The sequence below is a fragment of the Vigna unguiculata genome, chromosome 2, assembly GCF_037176805.1.
Source record: "Vigna unguiculata cultivar grain cowpea cultivar isolate G323 ecotype 2 chromosome 2, ASM3717680v1, whole genome shotgun sequence".
In the NCBI taxonomy this organism is placed as follows: domain Eukaryota; kingdom Viridiplantae; phylum Streptophyta; class Magnoliopsida; order Fabales; family Fabaceae; genus Vigna; species Vigna unguiculata.
In genome coordinates, this window is record NC_140793.1 from 22122543 (window position 1) to 22146216 (window position 23674).

The 23674-nt window shown below is 34.2% G+C and overlaps 2 protein-coding genes and 1 long non-coding RNA gene across 5 annotated transcripts; 1 reads left to right on the forward strand and 2 right to left on the reverse strand.

The window, feature by feature from the left end:
* Positions 1 to 663: 663 nt before the first annotated feature.
* Positions 664 to 5130, reverse strand: LOC114174130 (Dihydropterin pyrophosphokinase / Dihydropteroate synthase). 3 transcript variants are annotated; one of them, XM_028058895.2, is made up of 3 exons: positions 4840 to 5130; positions 2661 to 2727; positions 664 to 2321 (listed from the first exon to the last, which is right to left on the reverse strand). In XM_028058895.2, the coding sequence occupies exons 2-3, from the start codon at positions 2725 to 2727 to the stop codon at positions 844 to 846; spliced, it is 1545 nt and encodes a 514-aa protein (XP_027914696.1). In that variant the 5' UTR covers positions 4840 to 5130; the 3' UTR covers positions 664 to 843. The 3 variants fall into 3 exon arrangements, with proteins under 3 accessions (XP_027914696.1, XP_085526055.1, XP_027914697.1); XM_085669929.1 differs by lacking the exon at positions 4840 to 5130 and adding an exon at positions 3036 to 3486; XM_028058896.2 differs by lacking the exon at positions 2661 to 2727.
* A 9847-nt stretch (positions 5131 to 14977) lies between these two features.
* On the reverse strand, positions 14978 to 15677 carry LOC114174363 (uncharacterized). Its single transcript, XR_003602682.2, has 2 exons — positions 15513 to 15677; positions 14978 to 15220 (listed from the first exon to the last, which is right to left on the reverse strand). It is a non-coding gene; the product is annotated as an uncharacterized LOC114174363 (long non-coding RNA).
* A 3158-nt stretch (positions 15678 to 18835) lies between these two features.
* FLN2 (fructokinase-like protein) lies at positions 18836 to 22434 on the forward strand. The gene is made up of 5 exons (XM_028052821.2): positions 18836 to 18990; positions 19257 to 19597; positions 19699 to 20351; positions 20928 to 21399; positions 22025 to 22434. Exons 1-5 carry the CDS (start codon positions 18950 to 18952, stop codon positions 22252 to 22254), a joined length of 1737 nt encoding a protein of 578 aa, XP_027908622.1. The 5' UTR covers positions 18836 to 18949; the 3' UTR covers positions 22255 to 22434.
* The last annotated feature ends 1240 nt before the right edge of the window (positions 22435 to 23674 follow it).

Consider the following 23674-nt stretch of genomic DNA (forward strand, 5'->3'; position numbering starts at 1 on the left):
CCCCAAAAGAAGGGTTAAGTTAATTGTCTGCAGCAAAGATTATATTAGAAAACTTAACATCACTTTTTGAGTGTTTGAAATGTAAAAATAGTGAAAACAGATCACTGGACTCTTCAACACACTCTTTTGCATATAGTAAATATATTGTTTGAACTTTTATCCTCCTGCAAACTACTTCAAATCTCTACTACTAAGCCGATTGTAATAGGTTTATATACAGCACTTTTCAATACATTTTCTTATAGGCTAAAATTTATGTGGATCTCACTACTTTGACAATGGGGCCACCAAATGGGAAATGTGATTCATATTTAGTGGGACTAGCATAAATTTCAAGCAATAGGAAATGTTATGCTAGTATTTCTTTGAAATAAAACTACTTTTTGGAGGAATCATAAATTGTTGAATATGACAAAATCTGTGAATCAACAAGTTACAAATGAAGGGTTGAATAAAATCAGTGAATCAAATACTTGTTAAGGAATGAGATAAACTATGTCTGAGTGAGGCTGGGATAGACTTATAACATCAGAGGGTCAAGCATTTTTAGTAGTGTTGTGTCCTTAGCCATAACCTTTATGTTGTTTGGCTTTAAACTTTCATCTTTATTTGGTTTTACCTCTATTAATTTGATGGCCTTTTTGCTGATTAAAGAAAAAGGAATGAGATAAACAGGAGACAAAATTACCATAGAACATGGTTTGCTGATTATCAAATGCTACATTGTACTCGATGCTTCTCTGTGCTGGCTTTAGCAGCATCGTGGTGTTCTACAGAAAACATTGCAGTAGGAAGGACATAGCAAAGAACAACACCAATAGAGTTCTTGCTGCATAAATACTCTCAATGTCGAGATTTCATGTGAGAACTTTTCTGTCTTAGAATTGCATCACATAGCTTCACGGCATCTAGATTAGCTTTCACATTATGCACCCTAACAATATTAGCCCCTCCTAAAACACCAGCCGTGACAGCAGCGATTGTAGCAGGATCCCTTTCTGCCGCCGGACGAGGGCAAATTTCACTTAAAAATCTCTTTCTAGAGGCTCCAATTAGCATGGGAGCATGAGATATGGACAAACTTCTTCTGCCAATCTCTTTTCTGATATCAGGTAGTCCCAACAGGATTTCCAAATTGTCTTCAGTTTTCTTTGAGAACCCAATGCCAGGGTCAATGATAATCCTCCATGCTGGTATTCCTGAGATCTCAGCCTCTCTGACCCTTGAGTATAATTCTGATGATATTTCCTTACAGACATTATCATACTTCAGGTTTTCACTATTCTGCATTGTAGATGGGTCCCCCCTCATGTGCATTGCAACATAAGGAACATCAAGATCTGCCATTACCTTAAACATGTTACTATCTAACTTCCCAGCAGATACATCATTTATAAGATGAGCCCCTTTACTCACTGCTTCTAAAGCAACTTCAGAGTAGAAAGTATCCACTGATATGAGCTTTCCTTCAGCCTCAGGCATTGACACTACAGCTTCTAGGATTGGTAGTAATCTACCTAATTCTTCTTCAACAGAGATCCTACTAGCCATTGGCCGAGTAGACTGTGCCCCAATATCAATCATATCTGCTCCTTCCGAAATCATTAACCGAACCTGAGAAACAGCTGACTCCACAGACAGAAAATTCCCCCCATCACTGAAACTATCTGGAGTCACATTAAGGATCCCCATCACACAAGTTCTCCTAGACCAATCAAGTAACCCATTTGCAACAGGAATTACCCTATACATACCTTCCTCTCCAATAAGGGACTCACTGCCTAAATCCTCCCATAATCCAGAGAGTCCACCAGAATGGCCAGAAAATGAATGCCAGGCAGCAACTGCATCACTGTCAATAGCTGATCCCAATAAATCCATCAAAGGGGCCATAACAAATGGCCTTTCCCAAATTCTTTCATGAGGTATAGTGAGGATATCAGAACTCACTTTATATTTACCATAGAATAAAATGTCTAAGTCAATTGGCCTTGGACCATACCTTATGCCATCTGTTCGGCCCAAGTCCTTCTCAATTCTTTTCAGCGTGGACAATAATTCATGTGGACCAAGTTTAGTGACAGCTCTAACTGCTGAATTGATAAATCGAGGTTGATCCGTGACATATGCCGGGGCTGTCTCATACAGGCCAGCATGTCTTGTGATGTTAATGCCTGAGTTTCTCATCATCTTCAAGGCTTCCTTAAAGTTATGCAGCCTGTCACCTACATTGCTTCCCAAAGCAATCACTACTTCCTCTTCTTGTGAGTGAAGTTCCACAGAGGAATTTGGAGCTGTGTGGAAAGAGGAAAAACCGAGTACTGCAATGAAAAAAAAATATGGTAACTGGGTTTAGTTCACTATCCAAAAATAACGAATTAAATTCCTTCCTTTCACACACAAACAATGGTACTTGGATGCTTCAAAATTCAGTATAAAAGCTTGACCGCATTTTCTTCGAACTACTTAATGTATATTTTTCTCCTTTAAAAAATAAAACGATCATAATCAGAACTTACAATGAACTTTTTTTTATTTAACTTTGATTACACTGAAATGGGCATATAATAGTTTTACTACTACAACAACTTCATTGAGTTGTTTTCAGCATCAGATGATAGGAAATTTAGTTTGCATTAGTTCAATTAGTTTAAATTTACCTTTCAGATACTTTCTTGTAGCAAAAACCTTATGCCTGGACGTCTCCAAATACTTTAAAATACTCATCTGAGGAAAGACAAAGTGTATATTATATGCAGTACCCCAGCCATTGGTCACAAGGGGAAAAAAATACCATAAAGAGTTCACATTCTGCTAGAAAATCAAAATCCACATAAATTTCATACAACAGCAGTTAATAGAAAAAAAAATGGCCATATAGTGAATCAGTAAATGCAACCAAGAAACGTCAGTCATTAAAATAACATGGCTTACTTCCCTTAAGATCCAACATCGGAAAACAAGATCCAAAACTCTTTGAGACATATCATCAAACATCTTTCATAAAATAAGCAAAGAGTGATAAGCATGCCTACCTTGTGAATACCCTAATGAAGCTCTAAGGTATGTTGCAATGAAATATAACCGATGTGATCCCAGACTCCAAAAGCTTTAAATTAATATTGCTGGGTGTGATTTAGAACCGTTAGCATACAAAATTTCTGTAAGATATTGATTAGATGGTTATTTTTTGTGACTCTTGTGTCTATGAATTGGGCTGGTAGAGTTAGAACACTCCAATACACAGGCAGAAGCAGGAAGAGAAACAAGACTAACAACAACGACACTTCTGAATTTGTATAGGTTTGAAACAGTGTGGGGTGTTCTCGTGGATTGGAGGAGAAAGGGGAAATCTTTACTCATATCAAATTCTTTTAAATAATTGTTTTTCTTTAAAAAAAGATACCTATATAATAATGAGCATTGTAACATCCTTTTCAATTAATAAAGAGTTTTTACAATTTAAACGAATAATAAGAAAAAATCATTTTAATTATGATAAAATATTGAGTAATCTTTTTTAAATTATAAAAAATGAACACAAGTCGTTGCTGTAGAAAACGACAGTAAAATCAAAGTCTTGCAATCCACACAGTAAATCGAATTCATAATTGAAGAATACTCATTTCAAAATCATTAACAGTAAAATAGTCACAATGTACATTATCTGTATCAAATAGAGAAAATGGTAAACTGAATGAGCTTTTCAAAAGTTGGAATATGCAGACTAATTACAAACGAGGATTGAAGATCCGGTGAATTTCAAAATCGGATTTCAAAATCCGTAAATTTTAAAATTGGATTTCATAATTCGATGCATTTTAAAATTGGATTTCGAAATCTGAGTTTCTAAACTGGATTTCGAAATCTAATTAGCTTCTAAACTGGATTTTGAATTTCGGTGAGTTCTTAAATGAATAAGTTTCTTGACCAGATTTTCAAATCTAAGTGATTTCCTAAACCAGATTTCCAAATCCGGTGATTCCCTAAATCGGATTTCAAAATTCGGTGATCACTTAATTTTCTTTTGGCAAGAAGAATGCCAACAATAAAAATCCGTAACATGTATATGTAACCTGCCCAAACGATACAAACCAAAATTAAACTCCAAATAAAAAGGACCCAAAACAAACAAGACATGGAGGTGCAAAGATTAAAATGGGGGTACTTGAAGCGAAAATTGGGCCAACCCAAATTTATTTTAGAGGCAAGTCATCTAGGGTTTTGTTTCTTCCACTTGATAGTGAAAATCACCAGCCGTCCCTCCTCCCAGGACCAACCAACGCACGTCCGGCCAACCGGCGCTGCAGCCGCTGCCGCATGTTGCCGCCGGTGGCTTCACCGATCGCCGGGGCTGCTGCTTCCTTCTTCCTCCTTTTTTTTTCGTTTTCTAACACGTACACGTGGGGCTGCCTTTATTGTCGGCGGCTGCTGCGACTTCCACCACCCCCGACAGCCGACCAGCGCACGGTTCCTCTCCGCAGACTTCATCCACCGCCGGCGACTCCGAACACCGTCGTCGGCCAAGCCATCCTCGCCACGCTCTCCCCTTCCTTTTCGAAACTCCGACTCACGTTCCTTCTCTTGGCAAGGTGAAGAAACTGAGAGTGGGTGGAGTATGAAACTGGGATGATAGTGTTTTTTGTTTTGTGTAATGAATGGAGTTGTTTGACGGTGGGACGAAGATGGAGGAATGAGGAAATGGATTCGTGTGTGAAAAATGCAGTTCCATAAAAGTGTGATGCGAGAAAAAGTGGTAACAAGAGTATATTTTCAATATACACAATCAACTAGTAACATGCTGAGAAGCTACTTATTAGTCGCAAATTTCGAACTTACCTGTTGTACCTCCTTTCACTTGCTTTTGTGTGTGTTCAAGGCGCTCGGAAAAAATGGTGTGAATGGATGTGCAGTATCGTCCGTGACGAAGGGCGTGTGTGTTCGAGTGATGAATGCTCTATTTTTTATTAGGATAAGGAAAACGTAATGAAGGGGTGTGATGGGTTTCTTAGGCAGTGTTTGGGAAGAGTGATGAAGTGGATGGGAGGAAGAGTGATTGACAAGATCGGTGGTGTTAGATCAAAGAATCCAGAAGATCGTGAACAATGTAATGGATGTGAGATATTAAAAAGTAAGGCATAATTACTCCTAAACTACTTAGTTTGGGGTTAGCGTTGAAAATAGGCACCAGTTTAAAAAAATATTATTAACTATCTCAATTTTTGAAAATTATTTTAATTAGGTTCATTTCAGATAGAATTGACTAACATCGTTAGTTAATGTCTAGTTTTTTTTATTTTTTATTTTTTAAATTTAAAAAAAAATTTGAAAATAAAAATAAAAATGTTATGTGTCAAGGTTTTGTATATGATACGTGTCATTGTCAGTGCCACGTGGCATTGCAATGTCCCATTTATGTTTTTTCATTTCGATTTAGTACCTCTTGACCTAATATTTTTTAATAATTAAAATATTTTTTTATAAAATTAAAAGTAATTAAATATACAAGTTTTACAAAAATTAAGTATTTGATATTTATATTAAAATTTAGTGGTATAAGTCATTTTATTAAGTCATTTTTAATAAAAAAAAATTAGTATAACATTCATACCAATAGAAATTTTGGTTTAAAATTAGTAAGAGACAATATTGTTCTATTTAAAAAATAAAAATTAACAAAACATGAGTACTTAATAAAAAAGTAATTAATAAAGTCGTTTTTAATAAAAAATATTAGTATAACATTTATACAAATAATAAATTTAGTCTGAAATTGAGAGAAACAATATAAATATTAGTACATAATTTTGTAAAAATGTTTATACTTAATTATTTTTAATCTTATAAAAAATGGATTATAAAAGTATTTTAATTATTAAAAAAAAAATGGGACGAAATTGAATCAGATACACATACTTAGGTACTAAATTGAAACAAAAAGACATATATGGGGACTAAATCGAAATCAACACAATGACATCTGATGGTGACACTGACACGTGACATTATAATGCCACGTGTCACACACATGGACTTGACACGTGACATTTTTATTATTTTTTTTAGAATTTAAAAAAAATTATAAATTTTTAAAAATTTAAAAAAAGAAAAAGAAACCACATATTGACACGTGGCACGTTGACTAACGGCGTTAGTCAACTCTGTCTGAAAGAGACTTAATTGAAGCAATTTTCAAAAGTTGGATACAATTGACACTTTTTTAAAACCTATTTGACACACTAATTCCAAACTGAGTACTATACGAATAATTATACCTAAAAGTAAATGGTTATCGATTACTCGTATAAATTTGATATAATTTTAAATTTAAATAATAAAAATTATATTAAAATAAAATTGAAATTGCTATTAATACTAAAATTATTAAAATTGTGGAAACAAAATTAAATTTTATAAAATGGATTTGGAGGAATAAATTTTAAAACATTTTCTTAAATAATAATTTGTATATTATTTAAATTATTTTTAACCATAAAACATGAGTCCAAACATATTAAACACAATATAAATGTCAATTTATGATCGAAAACCATAAAATATTACATATAATTAATGGATAGAAAAACTAATTTGAAAAACATCACTCAAACTACTATCACTTTTTATCATCATTTTATACAATTTGTTTCATCGATGTTCATAGGACATTTCTATTTAAGAAGGAATGTGTTTACAAAAAAAAGTTAAAGCACTTCTCAATCATTTGATCATATATGGTATGTACATTGTTGTTAACATTTCCCAAATGTCACTCTACATATTGGAATGTCAAGGTACGACGGAGAATGTCATTCCTTTGTTTAACTGTCATCACCTCTATTTGTAGTTATGTTATTCAAATTTAATATGTGTAATGCATACCAAATAATGCACAACATTATCATCATCTTCACTTTGTCCTTGATTGTAATTGTTGTTGTAGGTGTGAAATAATATTAAAATCTACACCTATGACATTGTTTATGAAGTTTTTGTTCATTGAATACGAAAACTCTTATTTTCCTTCTATATCAACCATCTTTGAACAGATATATCGATTTTTTTCACTTTATCAGATCTGACCCAAACCGACCGATGCTCACCCTTACCTGGAAGTACTCTTAATTATAATTATAACCTCATGTCTGTAGTATTAGAATCTAAGGGTGTCAGACACAGGATGTCTGATCCAAGTTGAGGAACTCTTGCATTAAGAACAATACTCTTTAAACCAACTAAAGTCATATGCCAAGCATTAGGAGATTTGATTGGATCTAAACACTAGACCATATGTGATGTCTTTACTATCTAATGCTGATGAAGTATGATAAGTGATCAAGTCATCAAAACAACAAAAGCAAATCAAATAACCAACACGTAAAGACAAAAACATAATATATATATATATATATATATATATATATATATATATGTCAACACCCAATTTCGTCCGGATAAAAAAATAAAAAAAATAAATTTTGACCTAAATAATAATTAGGAAGAAAGTAAAAAAAAAATAATACAAAAAATGAATATTTAATTGAGCATAAATATATATTTCTTTTTCTTATTTCAACTTTATTTTCATCTTGTTTTTGTTTTGTTCGTTGTGTTTTTATTTTATGACTTTTATTTCACTTTATTTTATTTTATTAATGTTATTATTGTTATTATCTTATATTATTTTTATATCCATTTTAACCCTTTTTATTTTATTTTATTTTATTCTTTCTCTTTATTTAGTTTCGTTTTTATTTTGTTGTTTTATTTTATGTTCTTTGAGTTTAATATGTTTTACTGCACTTTTATTTCATATTAGCTTTTTATCTTGTTCCTTTTTATTTAGTCGTTTTCCATTTTTTTATGCATATCCATTTTCATTTTCGTAACAACCTAATTCCTTTTTTATGTACCTGCAGCATTCTTTTTCTTTATTTTTACCTTGTTTTCATTCTGTTAAAAGTGTAACAAGTTTCTATCATGTTCATATCATCTTATTTTTTACCTCCACCTTTATTCTCTTTGCACTCTAAGATTCTTCCAATCACACGTTGCCACATTGCCACGGGTCCCATGTTTTTTCTCTCAACTTATTTTCTAGACATGCAAAAAAGGCTTCTTTTTTTCTCTGCACCAGCACAACCTACCCGCTGCAACTCTCTCTTACATTGTCGCTTCTCCACGTAGATTTCATGCATTAACCCTCGGTTCCATGCATTAATCTTCATACATCTCCTCTGTTTTAATCAAAAAGTTGTCGTTCTTGTGGATTTCCTCAATGATCAACACGCAACCGCCAACAATGAAGAAATCTTTCTCTCCTATAACACGTTTTCCTTTATCTTTTCCGGGAGGTCCAACACTTACTCACAGGGAACAATAACCACCATCATGATTCACCTGCAAAAACCGAAAAAACAACAACCCAAAGTCTACTCTCCTCCACCTACACACACAACTTCCAAGCATCCGAAGAGCACGCACGGTGAGAGCACAAAAAGAGAACAAGGTGAAGGTGAAGAGAAAAAAAGAGTGGAAACAGCTCAGACAAGGGGCAACAGACTTGAACGAGCAGACCCAAGACCACCACCAGCAGGAGCTTCTGAGAAGTAAGCATTGTACCTTCAATATTTATGTGTGAGCATGATGATTAGTTGCATGTGGGGATGGCTGTATTTCATTGTTATTGGTTCATGATTCAAATATGCTTGTATGTGGGAACTGTTGTTGCTTTAACGGTTGAAAATGAAACAACATGACACTCTTCCATCACCAACCTCTCTCACTGTCGTCACACCCTTCCATCCTCACACAACTCGCACACATTCCATCCTTCATCTTCTTCACTAATAATCCTCCAAAAACCACCCTCGTATTGCTTCCTTCATCACTGTCACGCTCCCTTCATCTTAATCATCCATCTGCACAAAAACACGAAACAGAGACTCAAGAAAATACCCATACAAATCCCCCATTCACGTCTTCACCACTTCAACATCACACCATTCCCCTGCCCAAGAATACAAAACAGAATCCATTATCCCTCACCTCACCTTCAATCATCTCCTTCACACCACAAACCAATCCCTCCCACACGGTCACCAACAAACCGGAACCCCATTCCAGTGCCAAGCACTCAAGTCTCATTTTCCCCAATCAGCCGCGTCTAATCATAGCGCATAGATGAACAAAGAAGTAGAAACCATCGCCGGCGGCGAGGCCGGCGGCGAGTCAGAGCTTTGAACGGAGTACAAGCACCAATGGCAGTGGCCCTGGGGTTCGCGCAGAAGCAGTTCGAGTTGCGCATGAGGGGAAGGAGAGTGAAGGTCGCATAGGCTCTCGTCGCCAACGACCGTGGTGGACACTGGTGTCGCCCGCGACGGCTGTGGCCGGTGGTGGCGAGATGACGAGGTGACGATCTTTCGGGTTGGAGTCGATGCATGCGCGAGAACAAGTCGTTGAGCCGCCGGGAACGAGGGCGACGTCTCCGGCGTCAATAGGCGCCGCGGTGGTGTGGTGATGCAACGGTGAAGGTGGTCGTTGATGGTGGTCGGCGTCGTCGCCGGCGTCCCTGGCCTGCCGGAGTAAGTGAGGTGTTGATGATGATTGGTCATGGTTTTGGTTCCAGGCGCAAGAGGGAGAGAGGGAGGTGACTTGCCTCTTGTTTTTTTTTCGGCAGCTAGGGTTTAGGTCAATTGGTTTCACTTGCCACGATTTTTTTTTTTGTTTTTTCGCCTTTGCACCCCCATAGTTTCACCTTGCACCTACCATTATTTCGTTTTGGGCTAGAATACTGTTTACGTTCTGCACCCCCTATTTGGATTGTATTAATTGTTTTTTTACACCCTCTTTGCTTTAGGAACTCCTTCGTGTACCCGCGTTTTTAATTCCTGCACCTCCATCTTGTGTTTGCTTAGCACACCCCTTTATTTACTGCACGCACCCCACCTTTTACTTCATATACCTTCCACATGTGATATTCATGCACCCCATATCTTTGTCTATTGTTTTTGGGCTTGTTGTTGTGTTTACTTTGTGCACCCTCACTAATGACTCATGTACCCCATATTTTATTTTCCACTTTTATTTCTTCTTAAATATTTTCATCCTTTTATTTATTTTATTATTATAAAAAAAAACAAAAAAAAAACAAATATATTTGAAAATTATAAAAATTGCAAAAAATAGAAAAATCAAAAAAATAAAAATGTTTTCTTTCATTTCATTGTGTATGTCCGGTCGCTCGCACCGTGTGACGCTTATTTTCTAAACATACCAAAAATAGTTTTCTTTCTCTTTCAGTGTCTGTCCGACCGCTCGCGTCGTGTGACACATATTTTCAAGTAATTCAAAAATACAAAAAAAAAATATAAAATTCCAAAATATAAAAAACATCAACATTTTCAAACAAATAAGCTTTTAAGAACTATGTGATCCTTGATTCTCCACTGTGAGATACGTAGGAGCAAGGTCAGTCCTTGTCAGGTTCACCTCCCAAAAAATCAAATCTTTTTCTCAACTAAGTTTTCCAAATATCTTTTAAAGAACTACGTAACCCTGATTTCTCATTTTGAATGAGAATACGTAGGACCAAGGTCAATCCTTGTCGGGCCCAAAAAATTAAAAAAATATTTCTATTTCTTTTTAACATCTTTGTCTTGTTATTTTTGGGGAAAATTAACATTTTGAAAATCACATCAACTTTACATTTTTAATTAAAGGTACCGCCCTCGGGCGGGCGCGTAGGGTGCTAACACCTTCCCTACGCGTAACCAACTCCCGGATCCAAAATCTGGTTTTTTCGCAGACTTGTTTTATTTTTATGGTTTTCCATAGTTTTCCAGAATAACTATGGTGGCGACTTCCAAATCTTTTTTAAACTAGTTTTCTTTTTTCTTTCGTCGTCCCGTCGCGATTCCGGTTGCGACAATATATATATATATATATATATATATATATATATATATATATATATATATATATATATATATATATATATATATATATATATATAAAACCAATACAGAGAGTTTAGAAGTTACATTTAACCCTAACTAGGAAGAATTTAACTGCTCATAATGATGTATACAAGAAGAACATGAAGTAGCTTTCCTCCTTCCATAGCTTACATGAGATATACAATATGAACCTAAGCTAACTATCCAGTTTCTCTCTCTAGAATGATTTACAAAGTCAACATATAAATAACATAGATATGCCTTGCATTTATAGAATTATGAGTGCTACTCTAGCTCCATTCCAAGTAGGTCAGCCATGGAGGTTTCCTTCATGAGTGGGTTTTTCCCAAGCTCGGACAGTCATCTTGGAGATTAGCCATAGAGCTTTCCCTCTCATAGAAATTTTCTCTTAATGCTTATTAGTTTTCATTTTGGAGCTCTAGGTTTTCTTGTAGTGAATGTTTCTTAAAATGTGGCTTAACGTCAATATCAATGTTCAGTTGTAGACTCATAATTTGAACTTTCTCATTTAAACTCTTTTGGTTTGAGTTGCAAGGGACTTAACACCAACTTCTTAATTTCCTTTGCCTTTCCTGCAAAAACAACATAAATACATTAGAATAGTCCTGTGGGTAAAATACTATTGGATATAAAATCACCGAAGTCCTTTTCTCCACACGTGCATTTTATTGGGTGGTCTTAAAGGGAGAAACTCAAAGTCCTACCTTTTTAGATTTGCATTAAATTTGTTCCTATTTTATGGTTGTTAGTTTACCAATTTACAAATATCCATTTTGGCAGATGAAGGAAATTCTAATTACTATTATAATATTAAAAAAGTGCAATACCATTCTTGAGCTCTGGATTATTTAATAAGTTGTGTATACTTGAATAAATATCTTTGTTATAATTATAGAAATAATCCTAAAACATTTTTCCTCTGCGTTGAAAGGTCAGATTTATATGAACGTAGAGAAAATTTTAATACTAACAAAAATTGTTATTGTACCTGATCGATACTATTTCGGTGCGGAACCAGACGATCTCAAGAACCCTCTGTGTCGAACCTCCTCCTGTTCCTCCCTGGACTCCTCTTGGATCTCCCTATTGTTTGCACTCCGGGGGTGGGGGTACCTGCAGGCACTCCGACGCTCAAGTTAGAGAATGATTGATATGGGGTGTAGTAGGTTAGTGAGAAAAGCATACCTTTACCTGTTCACTAGGCCTTAATTTATAATAATTTCTTAATGGACCTGTTATTAATATTTGTGGGTCGTTTGTATTTGAGGATCGATTTCTTCCCTTTCCGACTGAGGTTGCACGCATCGGTTCTTTCTTTATTGGCAGGAATTGTTCTTCTGTGCCTTTAATAAAGATCAGTTCTTTCCATTCTAAGGTTTTTCCGTCTGTACTTCTCACATATCAACTCCTTCCTTTTTGGCCGTCTGTACTTCTCAAATATCAACTCCTTCCGTCTGTACTTCTCACATATCAACTCCTTCTTTTTTGGGGTTTGATTGCATGCTGCCCCTCTGTAACACATGTTCCGCCTGTAACACATGTTCATCCATTTTTAAAATTTGAAAACCAAAATATATTAAAATTGAAAAAAAAAACAAATTACAATTTCACAAAGTTCAACAGCTAAAACATATTTAATCCAAATTATGATGATAAAAAGTATATAAATATTATCATTTTAGTCCTAGATATGTCAAATAGGAATGTCTTGTAATACAAATCAAACCAACAATTGGTCTCTGAATAAACAATTCCATTAATTTTATCAAACCAATAAATAAAGAAAATCTATTACTGATTATTATGCGTGTTGTATTATGATATAATCTTAGTTTATAAAAGCATATTACATAAACCTTTTCTTCAAATTTGACACAAAACCTGTGATACCCCTCTCTTTTGCTTCTTTTTCTTTCCTTCTAAAAACAGAAACACTCCCTCTCTTCTTTCTCATTCTCTCAATATTCTCTGCAACCTAACCTTCTCCCTCTCTCATTTCTGTGCTGCCATCTCACTGTTTCAGCCTTTCCATACTCAGACTCTGGAAGGACCAGCCAACAGGACCCTTCGCAGTTCCTCCCTCAGCTACCATCCTCCTAGGTAGGTTATATCTCCAAATTGAGCTCAATTCCAGTTAGAAATTGAGCTCAATTCCAGTTAGAATCCACTAGGCACTCTTTGAATTATGAATCTGATCATGTTATTCTTCGTCTCCCCTGTCTTGATGATGGATTCTCCTAGGTTAAACGGAAGAATTATGCTCTCTTGCTATCCATTGACTCCATCAATCTAGTTCTTGGCCAAAAAGGTAAGGGAAGCTGACTTTAATCTAGATTTCGCATGAATTGTGTTTAGGAGTGATTGAATTGCTTGATTGTATGTTTAATTCGTGTTTGAAACTGCCTTTGCGTGATACTGGGTGTTGGATGATCCTGAGCGAGCTTGCATGTGAAGAACAGAGAGGACTTCCTGGTAGTTTCGCCCAGGCGAACCGCTCTCGCCTGAGCGAAAATACCAGAAGATCACCTCTGTCAATGCGCAAAACCTCGCCTAGGCGAGCTGAAATCGCCTGAGCGAGATAACATCTCATTTAGGCGAGCCAGTTTAGCCTGAGCGAGAGTTTGCCCAGGATTTGTAATTCGCCACTGTATGATGTCTCGCCCAGGCGAGATCAACTCGCCTAAGCGAGATAGACTCTCTAGCTTAGGCGAGACTCTCTAGCCTAAGCGAGATTCCCTGCAGAAGTTAGTTTTCTCACTGTTTGGCTTACATGATGCTATATTGATTGCTTTAAAATGATGATAGTTGGTCTTGTATGTGATCTTTATGCATGTTAGACTGTGATGGAATTGAGTGCGAATTTGATGTGAATGGGAATATGTTGGAGTTAGGATCTCAAGGGAAATTCTAAGGAATGTGGTTTTAGTGAATGTAAGGGCATGAGGACTCAGATTGGTGGCATCCTGACGCTCCTAGTAACCATTAAGACTCAAGTAGAGTATGATGGATTACGTCGGGGGAAGTAGCAGGAGGTCCTGGTCTATGAATTCAATCCATCATAGAGGTGATGGGATTTACCTTGAGAGTGGTTGGGTGAATACCCCTTGTGCCTAAAACTCTGCAGAGTTTAGGAACCATCTCAAGTGCAAGTCACCAGGAGCTCCAATGCCACTTATATAATCCGGATATCGAGTCTAGAATGGTGTGTGTGTTATGGTTGGGATTAATTGGATGATTTTGATAGATTGTGTAATAAATCCTATTTTCCGCCTCAGTATAAATTAAATTGCATGGTTTGCTCTTCGTTCAAGTTAGCTTACCCTTCTAGTTTCTATGGTGTGTCTTCTACTTTTGCAATGATCGTCCCTACCGAATGGCGTGAGCAGATAAAAGTGTAGGTGAGGATACACCCCTCCGGGATGTGAGATGATTATGTTAGACGTACCAGTTGTAGATGTAGCCTTTCCATTTTGCTTAGCTGATCGGGTGTTTTGTAACCCTTTAGAAATGTGTGGGCTGTATATGTTGATCAGTGTATGTATGGTTATTTTTAAGGATGACTGTATTATATATTATACTGGCCTACGTCATCATCTGCTTATGAATTATTAAAATTTAAATGTTTTGTTTAATAGTTTAAAAATTATGAAAACGGATGTTACAAAACCAACCATGAATGATCATCCCTTTCAAAACTCTTATATTGATTTAAATTTACTGAACCCACTATGATCAAGAAAGAAAATTATTGAACTGAAAATGAATTGTTTCCTATCATTTTTTTTTCACAATCAATAAAAAGGAAAATATTCCAAGAGCAAGTTTCTAGCATTTTTATATTAATGTTAGTAATAGATTGCCTTTTTAATCCACATCACATTTAGTTTTTTGACAGACTACTCATTCTAAACCCACGTTACGTTTTTTTGTATAGATGATTACTCTCTAGGAGCATATAGGAAACATAATCATCTTAAGCAAAGTAAGTGGAAACAAAATGAAGGAAGGATTGAGATGCTTATAAGGGTAAATGTAAATTGTTCATTTGCTTCAACTGATCACTTAAAACAGATAAGACAACAAAAAGAAAAGGTTTGAAGTAAATAAATGAAAGGCACAGATCTTCTGGCTTTGGTAATGGAGAAAATGGCCCTGTTGTCTGGTCCAAATCCATTGCAAGAAAACCTGAAAAATGCCCTTGTTGACACCTTAGACATCTGACTATCGAATCATGGTCAATGCTGCAGAAGTAGAAGAATGTTAAAAGTAAGGAACCTTAAACAGTGACTAAAGTAAATACAGACATGTTTGATTTCAGAAAAAATGATTCTAGCACAAATCTTTGAACAGTAATTCTTTGAAAAAACCCGAGAAAAATGTCTCAAACTAAACAGACCCTAAGTTGCTCTCATATACAAGAAATTGCTTGTTTTCTACATTATAAATTGTCAAGAATTAACTACTATAATATGATGGCTTTTCACGCATTCAACAAGCAAATCATGTAAAGTAGACAACTTATTATGCACACACCTCAGGCTCGGTAGGTTTGGCTTCTTCAGCTTTTATGTTGTCCTCACCTGCATAATAGCATTAGCTTTTCAGTAGTTCCAAGTATGTTAGTATAAACAAAATAAAAGGAAACATGATCATGCTGTTAACTAGGAGTGACTCAGCAAAAGACACCACTCTTGAAACAATGACTTACGACCTTCATGATGATCTCTCTCTCCAAGGGCATGCAGTTTTATTTTTCTCTGTTCATCCTAATTTGATTATTTTTTTTCACAAAGTTTGAGAGGGGGACAGAGTGAGTGGAAGATACTGTTGCAATGATATTGTACAAGTGTACATCAACCACTTTTGTCTCTAAGACATCATTATTGAGCAACATATGGTACAACATTTTTTGCTTTCCCTAGGAAAAAGTCAAATGCATCTTATATCAAGTTTTAATCATTTATTGCAGTAATGACATTCAGACAAGAGCTAGCAACAAATGCAATTCAACGGATCCATGCAGAATAAGAGAACCAATAACTTACCTTTCAGGAGAGTTCATTATCTCATAGTAAAAGACAGAGAAATTGAGGGCAAGTCCAAGACGAATTGGATGTGTTGATGGAAGATCTGTGTTTGCAGTGGCTGAAGCAGCCTAATAATTAAAATATTTGTGAAAATCAAATGAAAGTATAATGTATAATATAAATAATAAATAATTTATGAAGTAGTTCAGTGCTGAAATACAGGAAATAAAAAATGACCTCGTATCCTTTCAGTGACTGCTCAGCTGCCTCTTTTCTTTCTTGGTCAGTCTTGAACTCAGCAAGGTACCGGAAATAATCACCTTTCCTGGACCAAAAAAAGAATAAGGAAATCAGGAATATCAAAGAAAAATATGAGGTAAACAAATAAATCCAATGACTCATTCATAGCATTAGACTCCCTACATATCCAATACTGACTCTACCGATTGTGTGGACAAAACAAAAATTATGTCATCAAATTACCATATTCACACATTCCACTTTTTACTACTTTTACTCTCCTTGTCGGTATTTTAATGCAAAAGTGGTTGTTTTTGGTGTTTTTTCACCGTACCACATCTAGTTGGCCCAGACGAAAAACAACAGACACTTGTCACCCTTTATCGACATAACTATATCGACAAAGGCTGGAGAACTGATGTACCACACCTAGTCGGCCTAAGCCGAATAATAGCAAGCACCATATACCTTCTAAGATGCCCGGACTAAACCACTAAAAAGTGACATTGATAAAACAAGCCGAAAACAACAATAGCGGCCTAAGCCGTTAAAGGGTAACTGGCTTAGGCCGACAACTCCATAAAAATAATCAAGGACTTTGCAGTCCAAGCAAAGGCCCAGCTCATGACGTGACCAGATATAATTAATAATCTATAAATACGCATAGACCCCACGAATTAAAAGTACACATTCATTACTCTCCTAATCATCAGATTTAACTTTTCTAAGAGATCTGGCTGACTTGAGCTTCAGAGTCCCTTCTGCAGGTAACCCCTCCCGAGTCCAAGCAGATATGAGCGACATATGTTAACCGGGAAGAGACCTACTAAGGAGATGGCGGACCATGGGTAAGATAATACTTGTGTCTAATTCATCTTATTTGTTCTCTGAAGGAACATTTATATTGAAATTATGCAAGATAAATATTTAAGTGATACGTAATCTTACTAAAACTAGATACTTATCATCAACCTGGTAGAATTAGTTAATTCAATCCTAAAAACAAAGCGGAATCTTATAATATACTTTTATGATTCTTGCTACATATACCATCTGCTACAATGTTGATCATAATGACTAATGTTGATCATGTCTATTCAGAAGTTGTATCAAAGGAAATGGAAGAAGCTTAATCATAACAAATATTCGTGCTTTAATTTGATGGAAGTAACATAAATTTTTAGTGGAGGAGATGACCAATCGAAGAAAGGTTCAACCAATTGGAAAAATCACAGTGAAAACAGATGAAAGGTGGGGTGATGCTTCTTTTAGCATTGAGACTCAACTTTTCATCAATAATTATGTTGTAATTATGTAATCTTTCTTTAACTTTAAATATATCAATTAGTTCTAGTGCACATATTCTTAATTATATATAAATTTAATTTTAATAAACAAAATATATGACAAATTAAAAATTATTAATAATTATAACTAGTACAATAATATTTTTATTAATTTGAACATAATAACATTATTAAGTAAAATAAATTAATAACTTTTTTTTAATTTTAATTTTATTTATTTGGATATGGATTGATTAGTTTATATATATATATATATATATATATATATATATATATATATATATTACTTTCTCAATTCCTGCTTTATTTAACTATATATAAATCATTATTAATATTAAAAACTTTAATTAAACACAAAACTATAAGAGATTTAATTCTTATTTCTTTTATATTTCTGAAAAAAATAATAAATGTTTCTAATAACGAATTTGTTTTTAAAATACTTATTACATAATTATTTATCAAAATGTTTATTTTCATTTTTTTTCTAAAGTAAAATATACCAAACTATACAATTCAATTATTTGGAAATCATACTGTAGTTAATTTTTTTACAAGTGTTGCATACATGGAAGACTTAAATTGGTGTCATTAAAAAAACAAAATATTTTAGTATTAAAGGTACTTTAAATCATAACAATGCAACAAAAATCTATATTAAAGGCTATCAATCTTTTTTATAACTCTAATACACAGATAAAAATTTAATTCATATATAACTTATTAGAGAAAGAGAAGAAAATACAAAAAAAATATATATTGCTTTATCATTTTAAAAAAGATATATTGACTTGTCAAGTGTCTTTTCTAGTAATTTTGATTAGATTTTGTCCATAAAAAATAAGTTTAATATATATATATATATATATATATATATATATATATATATATATATATATATATATATATATAAAAAGTGATTACCGTAAGTTTATATTTAAACAAATTCTACTAAAATACATTAAGGAAAATGATAATTTTAATAAAGTTTTATTTAACAAACTTTAACAAACAATAGTAAAAAAAACTCTAAAATTTTATTATTTTATTTTTGTCACTTTTATAAAAAAATAAAAAATTATTTTATTTAATAACTTTGTTAATTTTATCAAAGAAAATGTTTGTAAAAAAAATCATTTTCGATACATTAAAAATACGATGAATGTAATAGAGAAATAGTTAAGGATTTAAATTACAATTTATTGATATATAAAAATGTAAAAACGACATGATTTTGAAGTGTGACACCACGCACTACCAGTTCTAAAAGCCCTTGTCGTTTCAAGGTGTGTAACTCTTAAACCCTTCCATCCTAATCTTAGTGCTAACTGAACTAAACCTTAGCTACTAGCAGGGTGTCATGCCTGTCGGAAAAACTACGCACTGACTCTTTCAAATGGCGTGTCTTTCTTTTCCCCACTTTCTCTCTCTTCCTAGGTTCTCTCTCCACCATGTCCCCTTTATTTTCAATCTTCAATTTTTTTTTTTGTGGTATTAACAAAAACTGGGTTTCAAGGAAACCTTTGGAATTTAGCAAATTATTTGAAACGAATTGATTCCTCTACTTCCTTGCTCATGATTTGGATAAAGATATAATTTTTTTTCCAGAAAATGATAAACGCTTCTTCAATTTTGCTCTTTTTGTGTGTTGGGTTGTGGTGGCTGAATCTGAGTTTGTAAATGTTGTCTCTGCAATGGTGCAGGTGCCACTTGACTTGGTCCTATTGTTGTACTTCTTTTAACACAGTGCAACTGGGGGAACTCAGGTCTGGGTGTAAATGGGGTCATGTGGCAATGGCTAGGAAAAAGGCTTCTCTAGACTCTGCCATAGAAGAACCCAGTGACAATGAATCCGTGGTTGAAAAGAAGACAACTAGGTCATCAAAAACTAAGAGCCCGGTCGGGAGGACAAGGAAGAAAGCAAAAGATGAGTCTCCTGAAGGGAATGATGGTTTGTTGGTAGATAGAGATGATGCCTCCATTGGAGAAAGTTCATCTGCTTCTAGTGATACTTCCAAGAAAACTCGAAGGACTCGAAAAAAGGGTAATCTCTTGATCTTTGTGCCAAATCTCAATGGTGGGAGTTTTATGCATTGTATAGTGTTTTGCTTGTAATTGCTGGCTAAGTCCTGCTATCGTTTACAGATGCATCTAGTTCTGCTGACTTGGAAGAAAAGAAGGAAGTCAAGGAAGAGAAAAAGGTTAGAAGGCGAAGGAAAACTGAGGAGGTGAACTTAATTGTAGAGGATAAAGTCAGTGAAGCAGAAATCAGAGACCAAGATGAGTCTTCATTTGTTGAAAGTGTGGAGGATGAGAGTGACATTGATTTGGAACTGATAAAAGATGTTGGAGAGGACATTAGCTTTACTTATGGATGGCCTCCTCTTGTTTGTTGTTTTGGAGCTGCTCAGCATGCTTTTGTGCCTTCCGGGAGGCCAGCAAATAGGCTTATAAATCATGAAATTCATGAAAGCATGAAGGATGCATTTTGGAGCCCTGACAAATTTTTTAGGGCTCCAGGCACCTCTGCTGGTAGTGTTGCTATTGCTCTTGCTACCTTGGGTGGCAAAGTGGCATTCATGGGAAAACTTGCCGATGATATTTATGGTGAAGCTATGCTATACTATATGAATGCAAATAAAGTCCAGACCCGGTCAGTTCGAATTGATAATAAAAGGGCAACGGCTGTATCATTGATGAAGATTGGTAAAAGGAATCATCTTAAAATGAGTTGTGTAAAACCTTGTGCTGAAGATAGTTTGATGAAGACAGAGCTAAATATTGATGTGCTGAAAGAGGTATGAAACTTGAAAACTGTTAAAGATATAGATCTGAAGTAAGTGAATAGAATTCTCCGTAGCCTGTAGGTTCAAACCTGATCATTGTTGATATGGCAATACTATTGAGCTTGAATTAGTACATGTTTTTTGTCATTAGCTGAATTCAGTGTTAGTAGCAAATTGAAAGATATGATATTTAATGGAAATATTCATGCCAGTAGAATGTTGATGTGGATGTGCAGTAGTGTGATGTTAACATTTTTGTTAAATATTAGATGTCAATTAGATAGACCAAAATTGCACAACTAATTGTAGGAGGCTATATTTGTGGAAAGAAATGGGGGAGACCCAGTTTGCAAAATTGATAGTAAGAAGATCAAAATTGCATTAGGACAATTAAGCCTAAATTATTTTATCATCCTCTTTTGTTGGTATAATTTGCATTGTTTGTTTCCATATTAGTTACAGCCATGTGCACATTTGAATAAAGCATGTGTTTGCTTTATCCTTCTACTCTATTGGTTTTAGCTTTGGAGGTTAGATTGCTACCAAATGCTATTCAGTACTTTAAGAGTTTAAATACATGTGATGCAGGCAAAACTGTTCTACTTCAATACACATTCTCTGCTTGATCGTAATATGAGGTCAACTACATTGCAAGCCATTAAGATTTCAAAACATTTTGGAGGGGTTGTTTTCTACGATCTAAACCTTCCTATGCCACTATGGCACTCAAGGGAGGAAACTATTTTGTACATTCAGCGATTGTGGAATCTTGCAGACATTATTGAGGTCACTAAGCAAGAACTAGAGTTCTTATGTGGGATAACACCATCTGAAGAATTTGACACCAAAAACAATGACAGTTTGAAGTTTAAACATTATGAACCCGATGTGATTGCTTCACTTTGGCATGAAAATCTTAAGGTTTTATTTGTGACTAATGGAACTTCCAAGATACATTATTACACAAAAGAACACGATGGTGCTGTTCTTGGAATGGAAGATGCCCCAATTACCCCATTCACTTGTGACATGTCAGCAACTGGAGATGGCATCGTTGCAGGTAAATTTACATTTCAATTGAACCCTTCATTTGTGTTTTCATAGGAAGGCATAGTCCACTTGAAAAATAAGAAAGGAAACCTCTTTTCAATGTCTGACACTATCAAGAAAATAATAATTTGGTGGGAGATGATGGATTTTGAAGCAATGCAGTGGAGTCCTGTAATATTTTGTAAAATTTCATAGACTTTGGACAATCCTTCTGTCTTATCGCTCTGAAAATCCAGTAATGACTTTGTTCTTGAGGAATTAATTTTGATCAAACTCATTTATTTAAACAATATGGAGGTAACTAACTGCATACTGTATTCAGAACAGAGCAACAACATATGCAAAAGATAAAACTAAAGTTCCTTTGACCTTGATTTTAGGAGGTAAAAACCACATTTGACTTTACTCAATGAATTCTGTAACAAAAACATGCTAAATGGCTGTTTTTTGTACCTTTGGTGCATAGTGACTTGTACAAATCTAGTTTCAAGCATCAATTCTCATGCTTTTGGAAACATGTTTAGAACCCATTAGACCATGTCTACTTTATAAAATGTTGTGACCAGACATAAGTGAAGATAGGACCAGACATTCTGTGAAACTAAGTCTCACTTCTACTTTTATTGTTTTTGCAGCCCTCTTGAGAAAGTTGTCTGTTCAACTTGATTTGATAACTGATAAAGGATACTTGGAACATTCCATCAAGTATGCAATCAATTGTGGGGTTATAGATCAATGGATACAAGGCCGAGTTAGGGGCTTTCCTCCTCGTGAAGATATGGAGGATGTAATTCCTGATTCAAATGGAATCAAGTCAATTTCAGAAAGAGAATACAGGACAGTAGGAGGACCTTCTGATGAGTAATATCAGTTTTGTAGCCTATGTTTCTCACAGGGACCTTTCACCCTTTGTATAGAAAACTGAGATTTATTTGTTTCTTTCTGTGTTTTCTACTTTCAAAATCATATTACCTAATGTTGTTGTATTTCCCATTCTTTTTTGTTGTATCAGTGGCATTATGATCAAAGCTTAAAATTCCACTTAGTTTTTTTTTTTTTGGCAAAGTTATGTATTTTGCTTTTGTCTCTCTATCTGTGACTTTGAATGTTCTGATGTCTGCAAATTTTCTTCAGCATCTCTCTTGTCATCAACAAATTTGTCCAACTTTGTTCAATGATAAAGGGGTAATTCACTTAGTGTATGAGCAGTTTTAAATACCTTCATGTGTTCAATTAATTTCTATGAATGAAAAAATCATGAAGGATTATAAGATTAACTTTGTAATAAGATTCTTTTTAAGTAACTTGTAATGTTTTCTTGGAACTCTAGTTTCAAACTTTTTTTTATATTTATTAGTGTTTTCTCCTTAAAACATTTATTAGGTTTTCTTTTTTACTTATTTTATATAAAAGAATTCACTTGAGAAAACATAATTATACTTCGATATATTAATTGAAGTTATTGGCATATTATAAAACAAAATTGATTAAAGTTTGTAATTTTTTCCACATAGATTGTTAATAATTTTGTTGGTTGAACAATTCCTTTCCAACTGACTAAGGAACCACCAATATTGATAGCATAACCAATGATATATTGTATTACATTCAGGTCAACATAGTTCTATCAATTTCTTACAATTACATACTTTTATATGTAGAGAAGATGACTAACATGTTTTTATTTCCTTATTAACTCCTTTTTTTCTATTTCATATTTTTTCTAGATCACTAAGTTAAAGACTGATCTCAGATGAAATATTGTGTTTGTCATTGATTCAACAAGTTTCACGAACTTCTTTTAATAAATGAAAACAAACTAAGTAGAATGCATAGTAATTATTAAGAAAAATAATTAAAATTATATCCAAATATCAATACTAATACCTATATTACGGATAACAAAGATGCAAAATTTTGTCCATACCCAATTTTTATAATTCATTTTTTTTCTCAAACTACATAGCATATCGAGATTTTTTAAGATAAAAGCTGGTGGAAAGAAAAATGTGCTTAAAAAGTTATACAGCATTAGATTGATTTCAAAAACCAACTTAAAAATAATTCATTAGAAAACATCTTTTTCAGGATTTAAAAATAATTGCTTTTAAAAAGTTCCAACTGTAAAAGCATTTTTGTTTATAAAGTTTAAGGAAGTGGGTCCTAAAACTGTTCAATAGAATTCCATTAACTTCTATTCATCCATTACCAATGGAAATAAAAAAAATATGATATCAAGATTCTATTAATTGTTTTCCAAAGCTTGAATGCCCTAGCCCTGTATA

Coding starts and splice junctions, on each gene's coding strand:
- LOC114174130 (XM_028058895.2), bottom strand. CDS start 2,727: ATGAGTATTTTAAAGTATTTGGAGACGTCCAGGCATAAGGTTTTTGCT. Junction 2,322..2,660: donor TACAAGAAAGTATCTGAAAG/GTAAATTTAAAC, acceptor TTTTCATTGCAG/TACTCGGTTTTTCCTCTTTC.
- FLN2 (XM_028052821.2), top strand. CDS start 18,950: ATGGCGTGTCTTTCTTTTCCCCACTTTCTCTCTCTTCCTAG. Junction 18,991..19,256: donor CACTTTCTCTCTCTTCCTAG/GTTCTCTCTCCA, acceptor GCAATGGTGCAG/GTGCCACTTGACTTGGTCCT. Junction 21,400..22,024: donor TGGAGATGGCATCGTTGCAG/GTAAATTTACAT, acceptor TTGTTTTTGCAG/CCCTCTTGAGAAAGTTGTCT.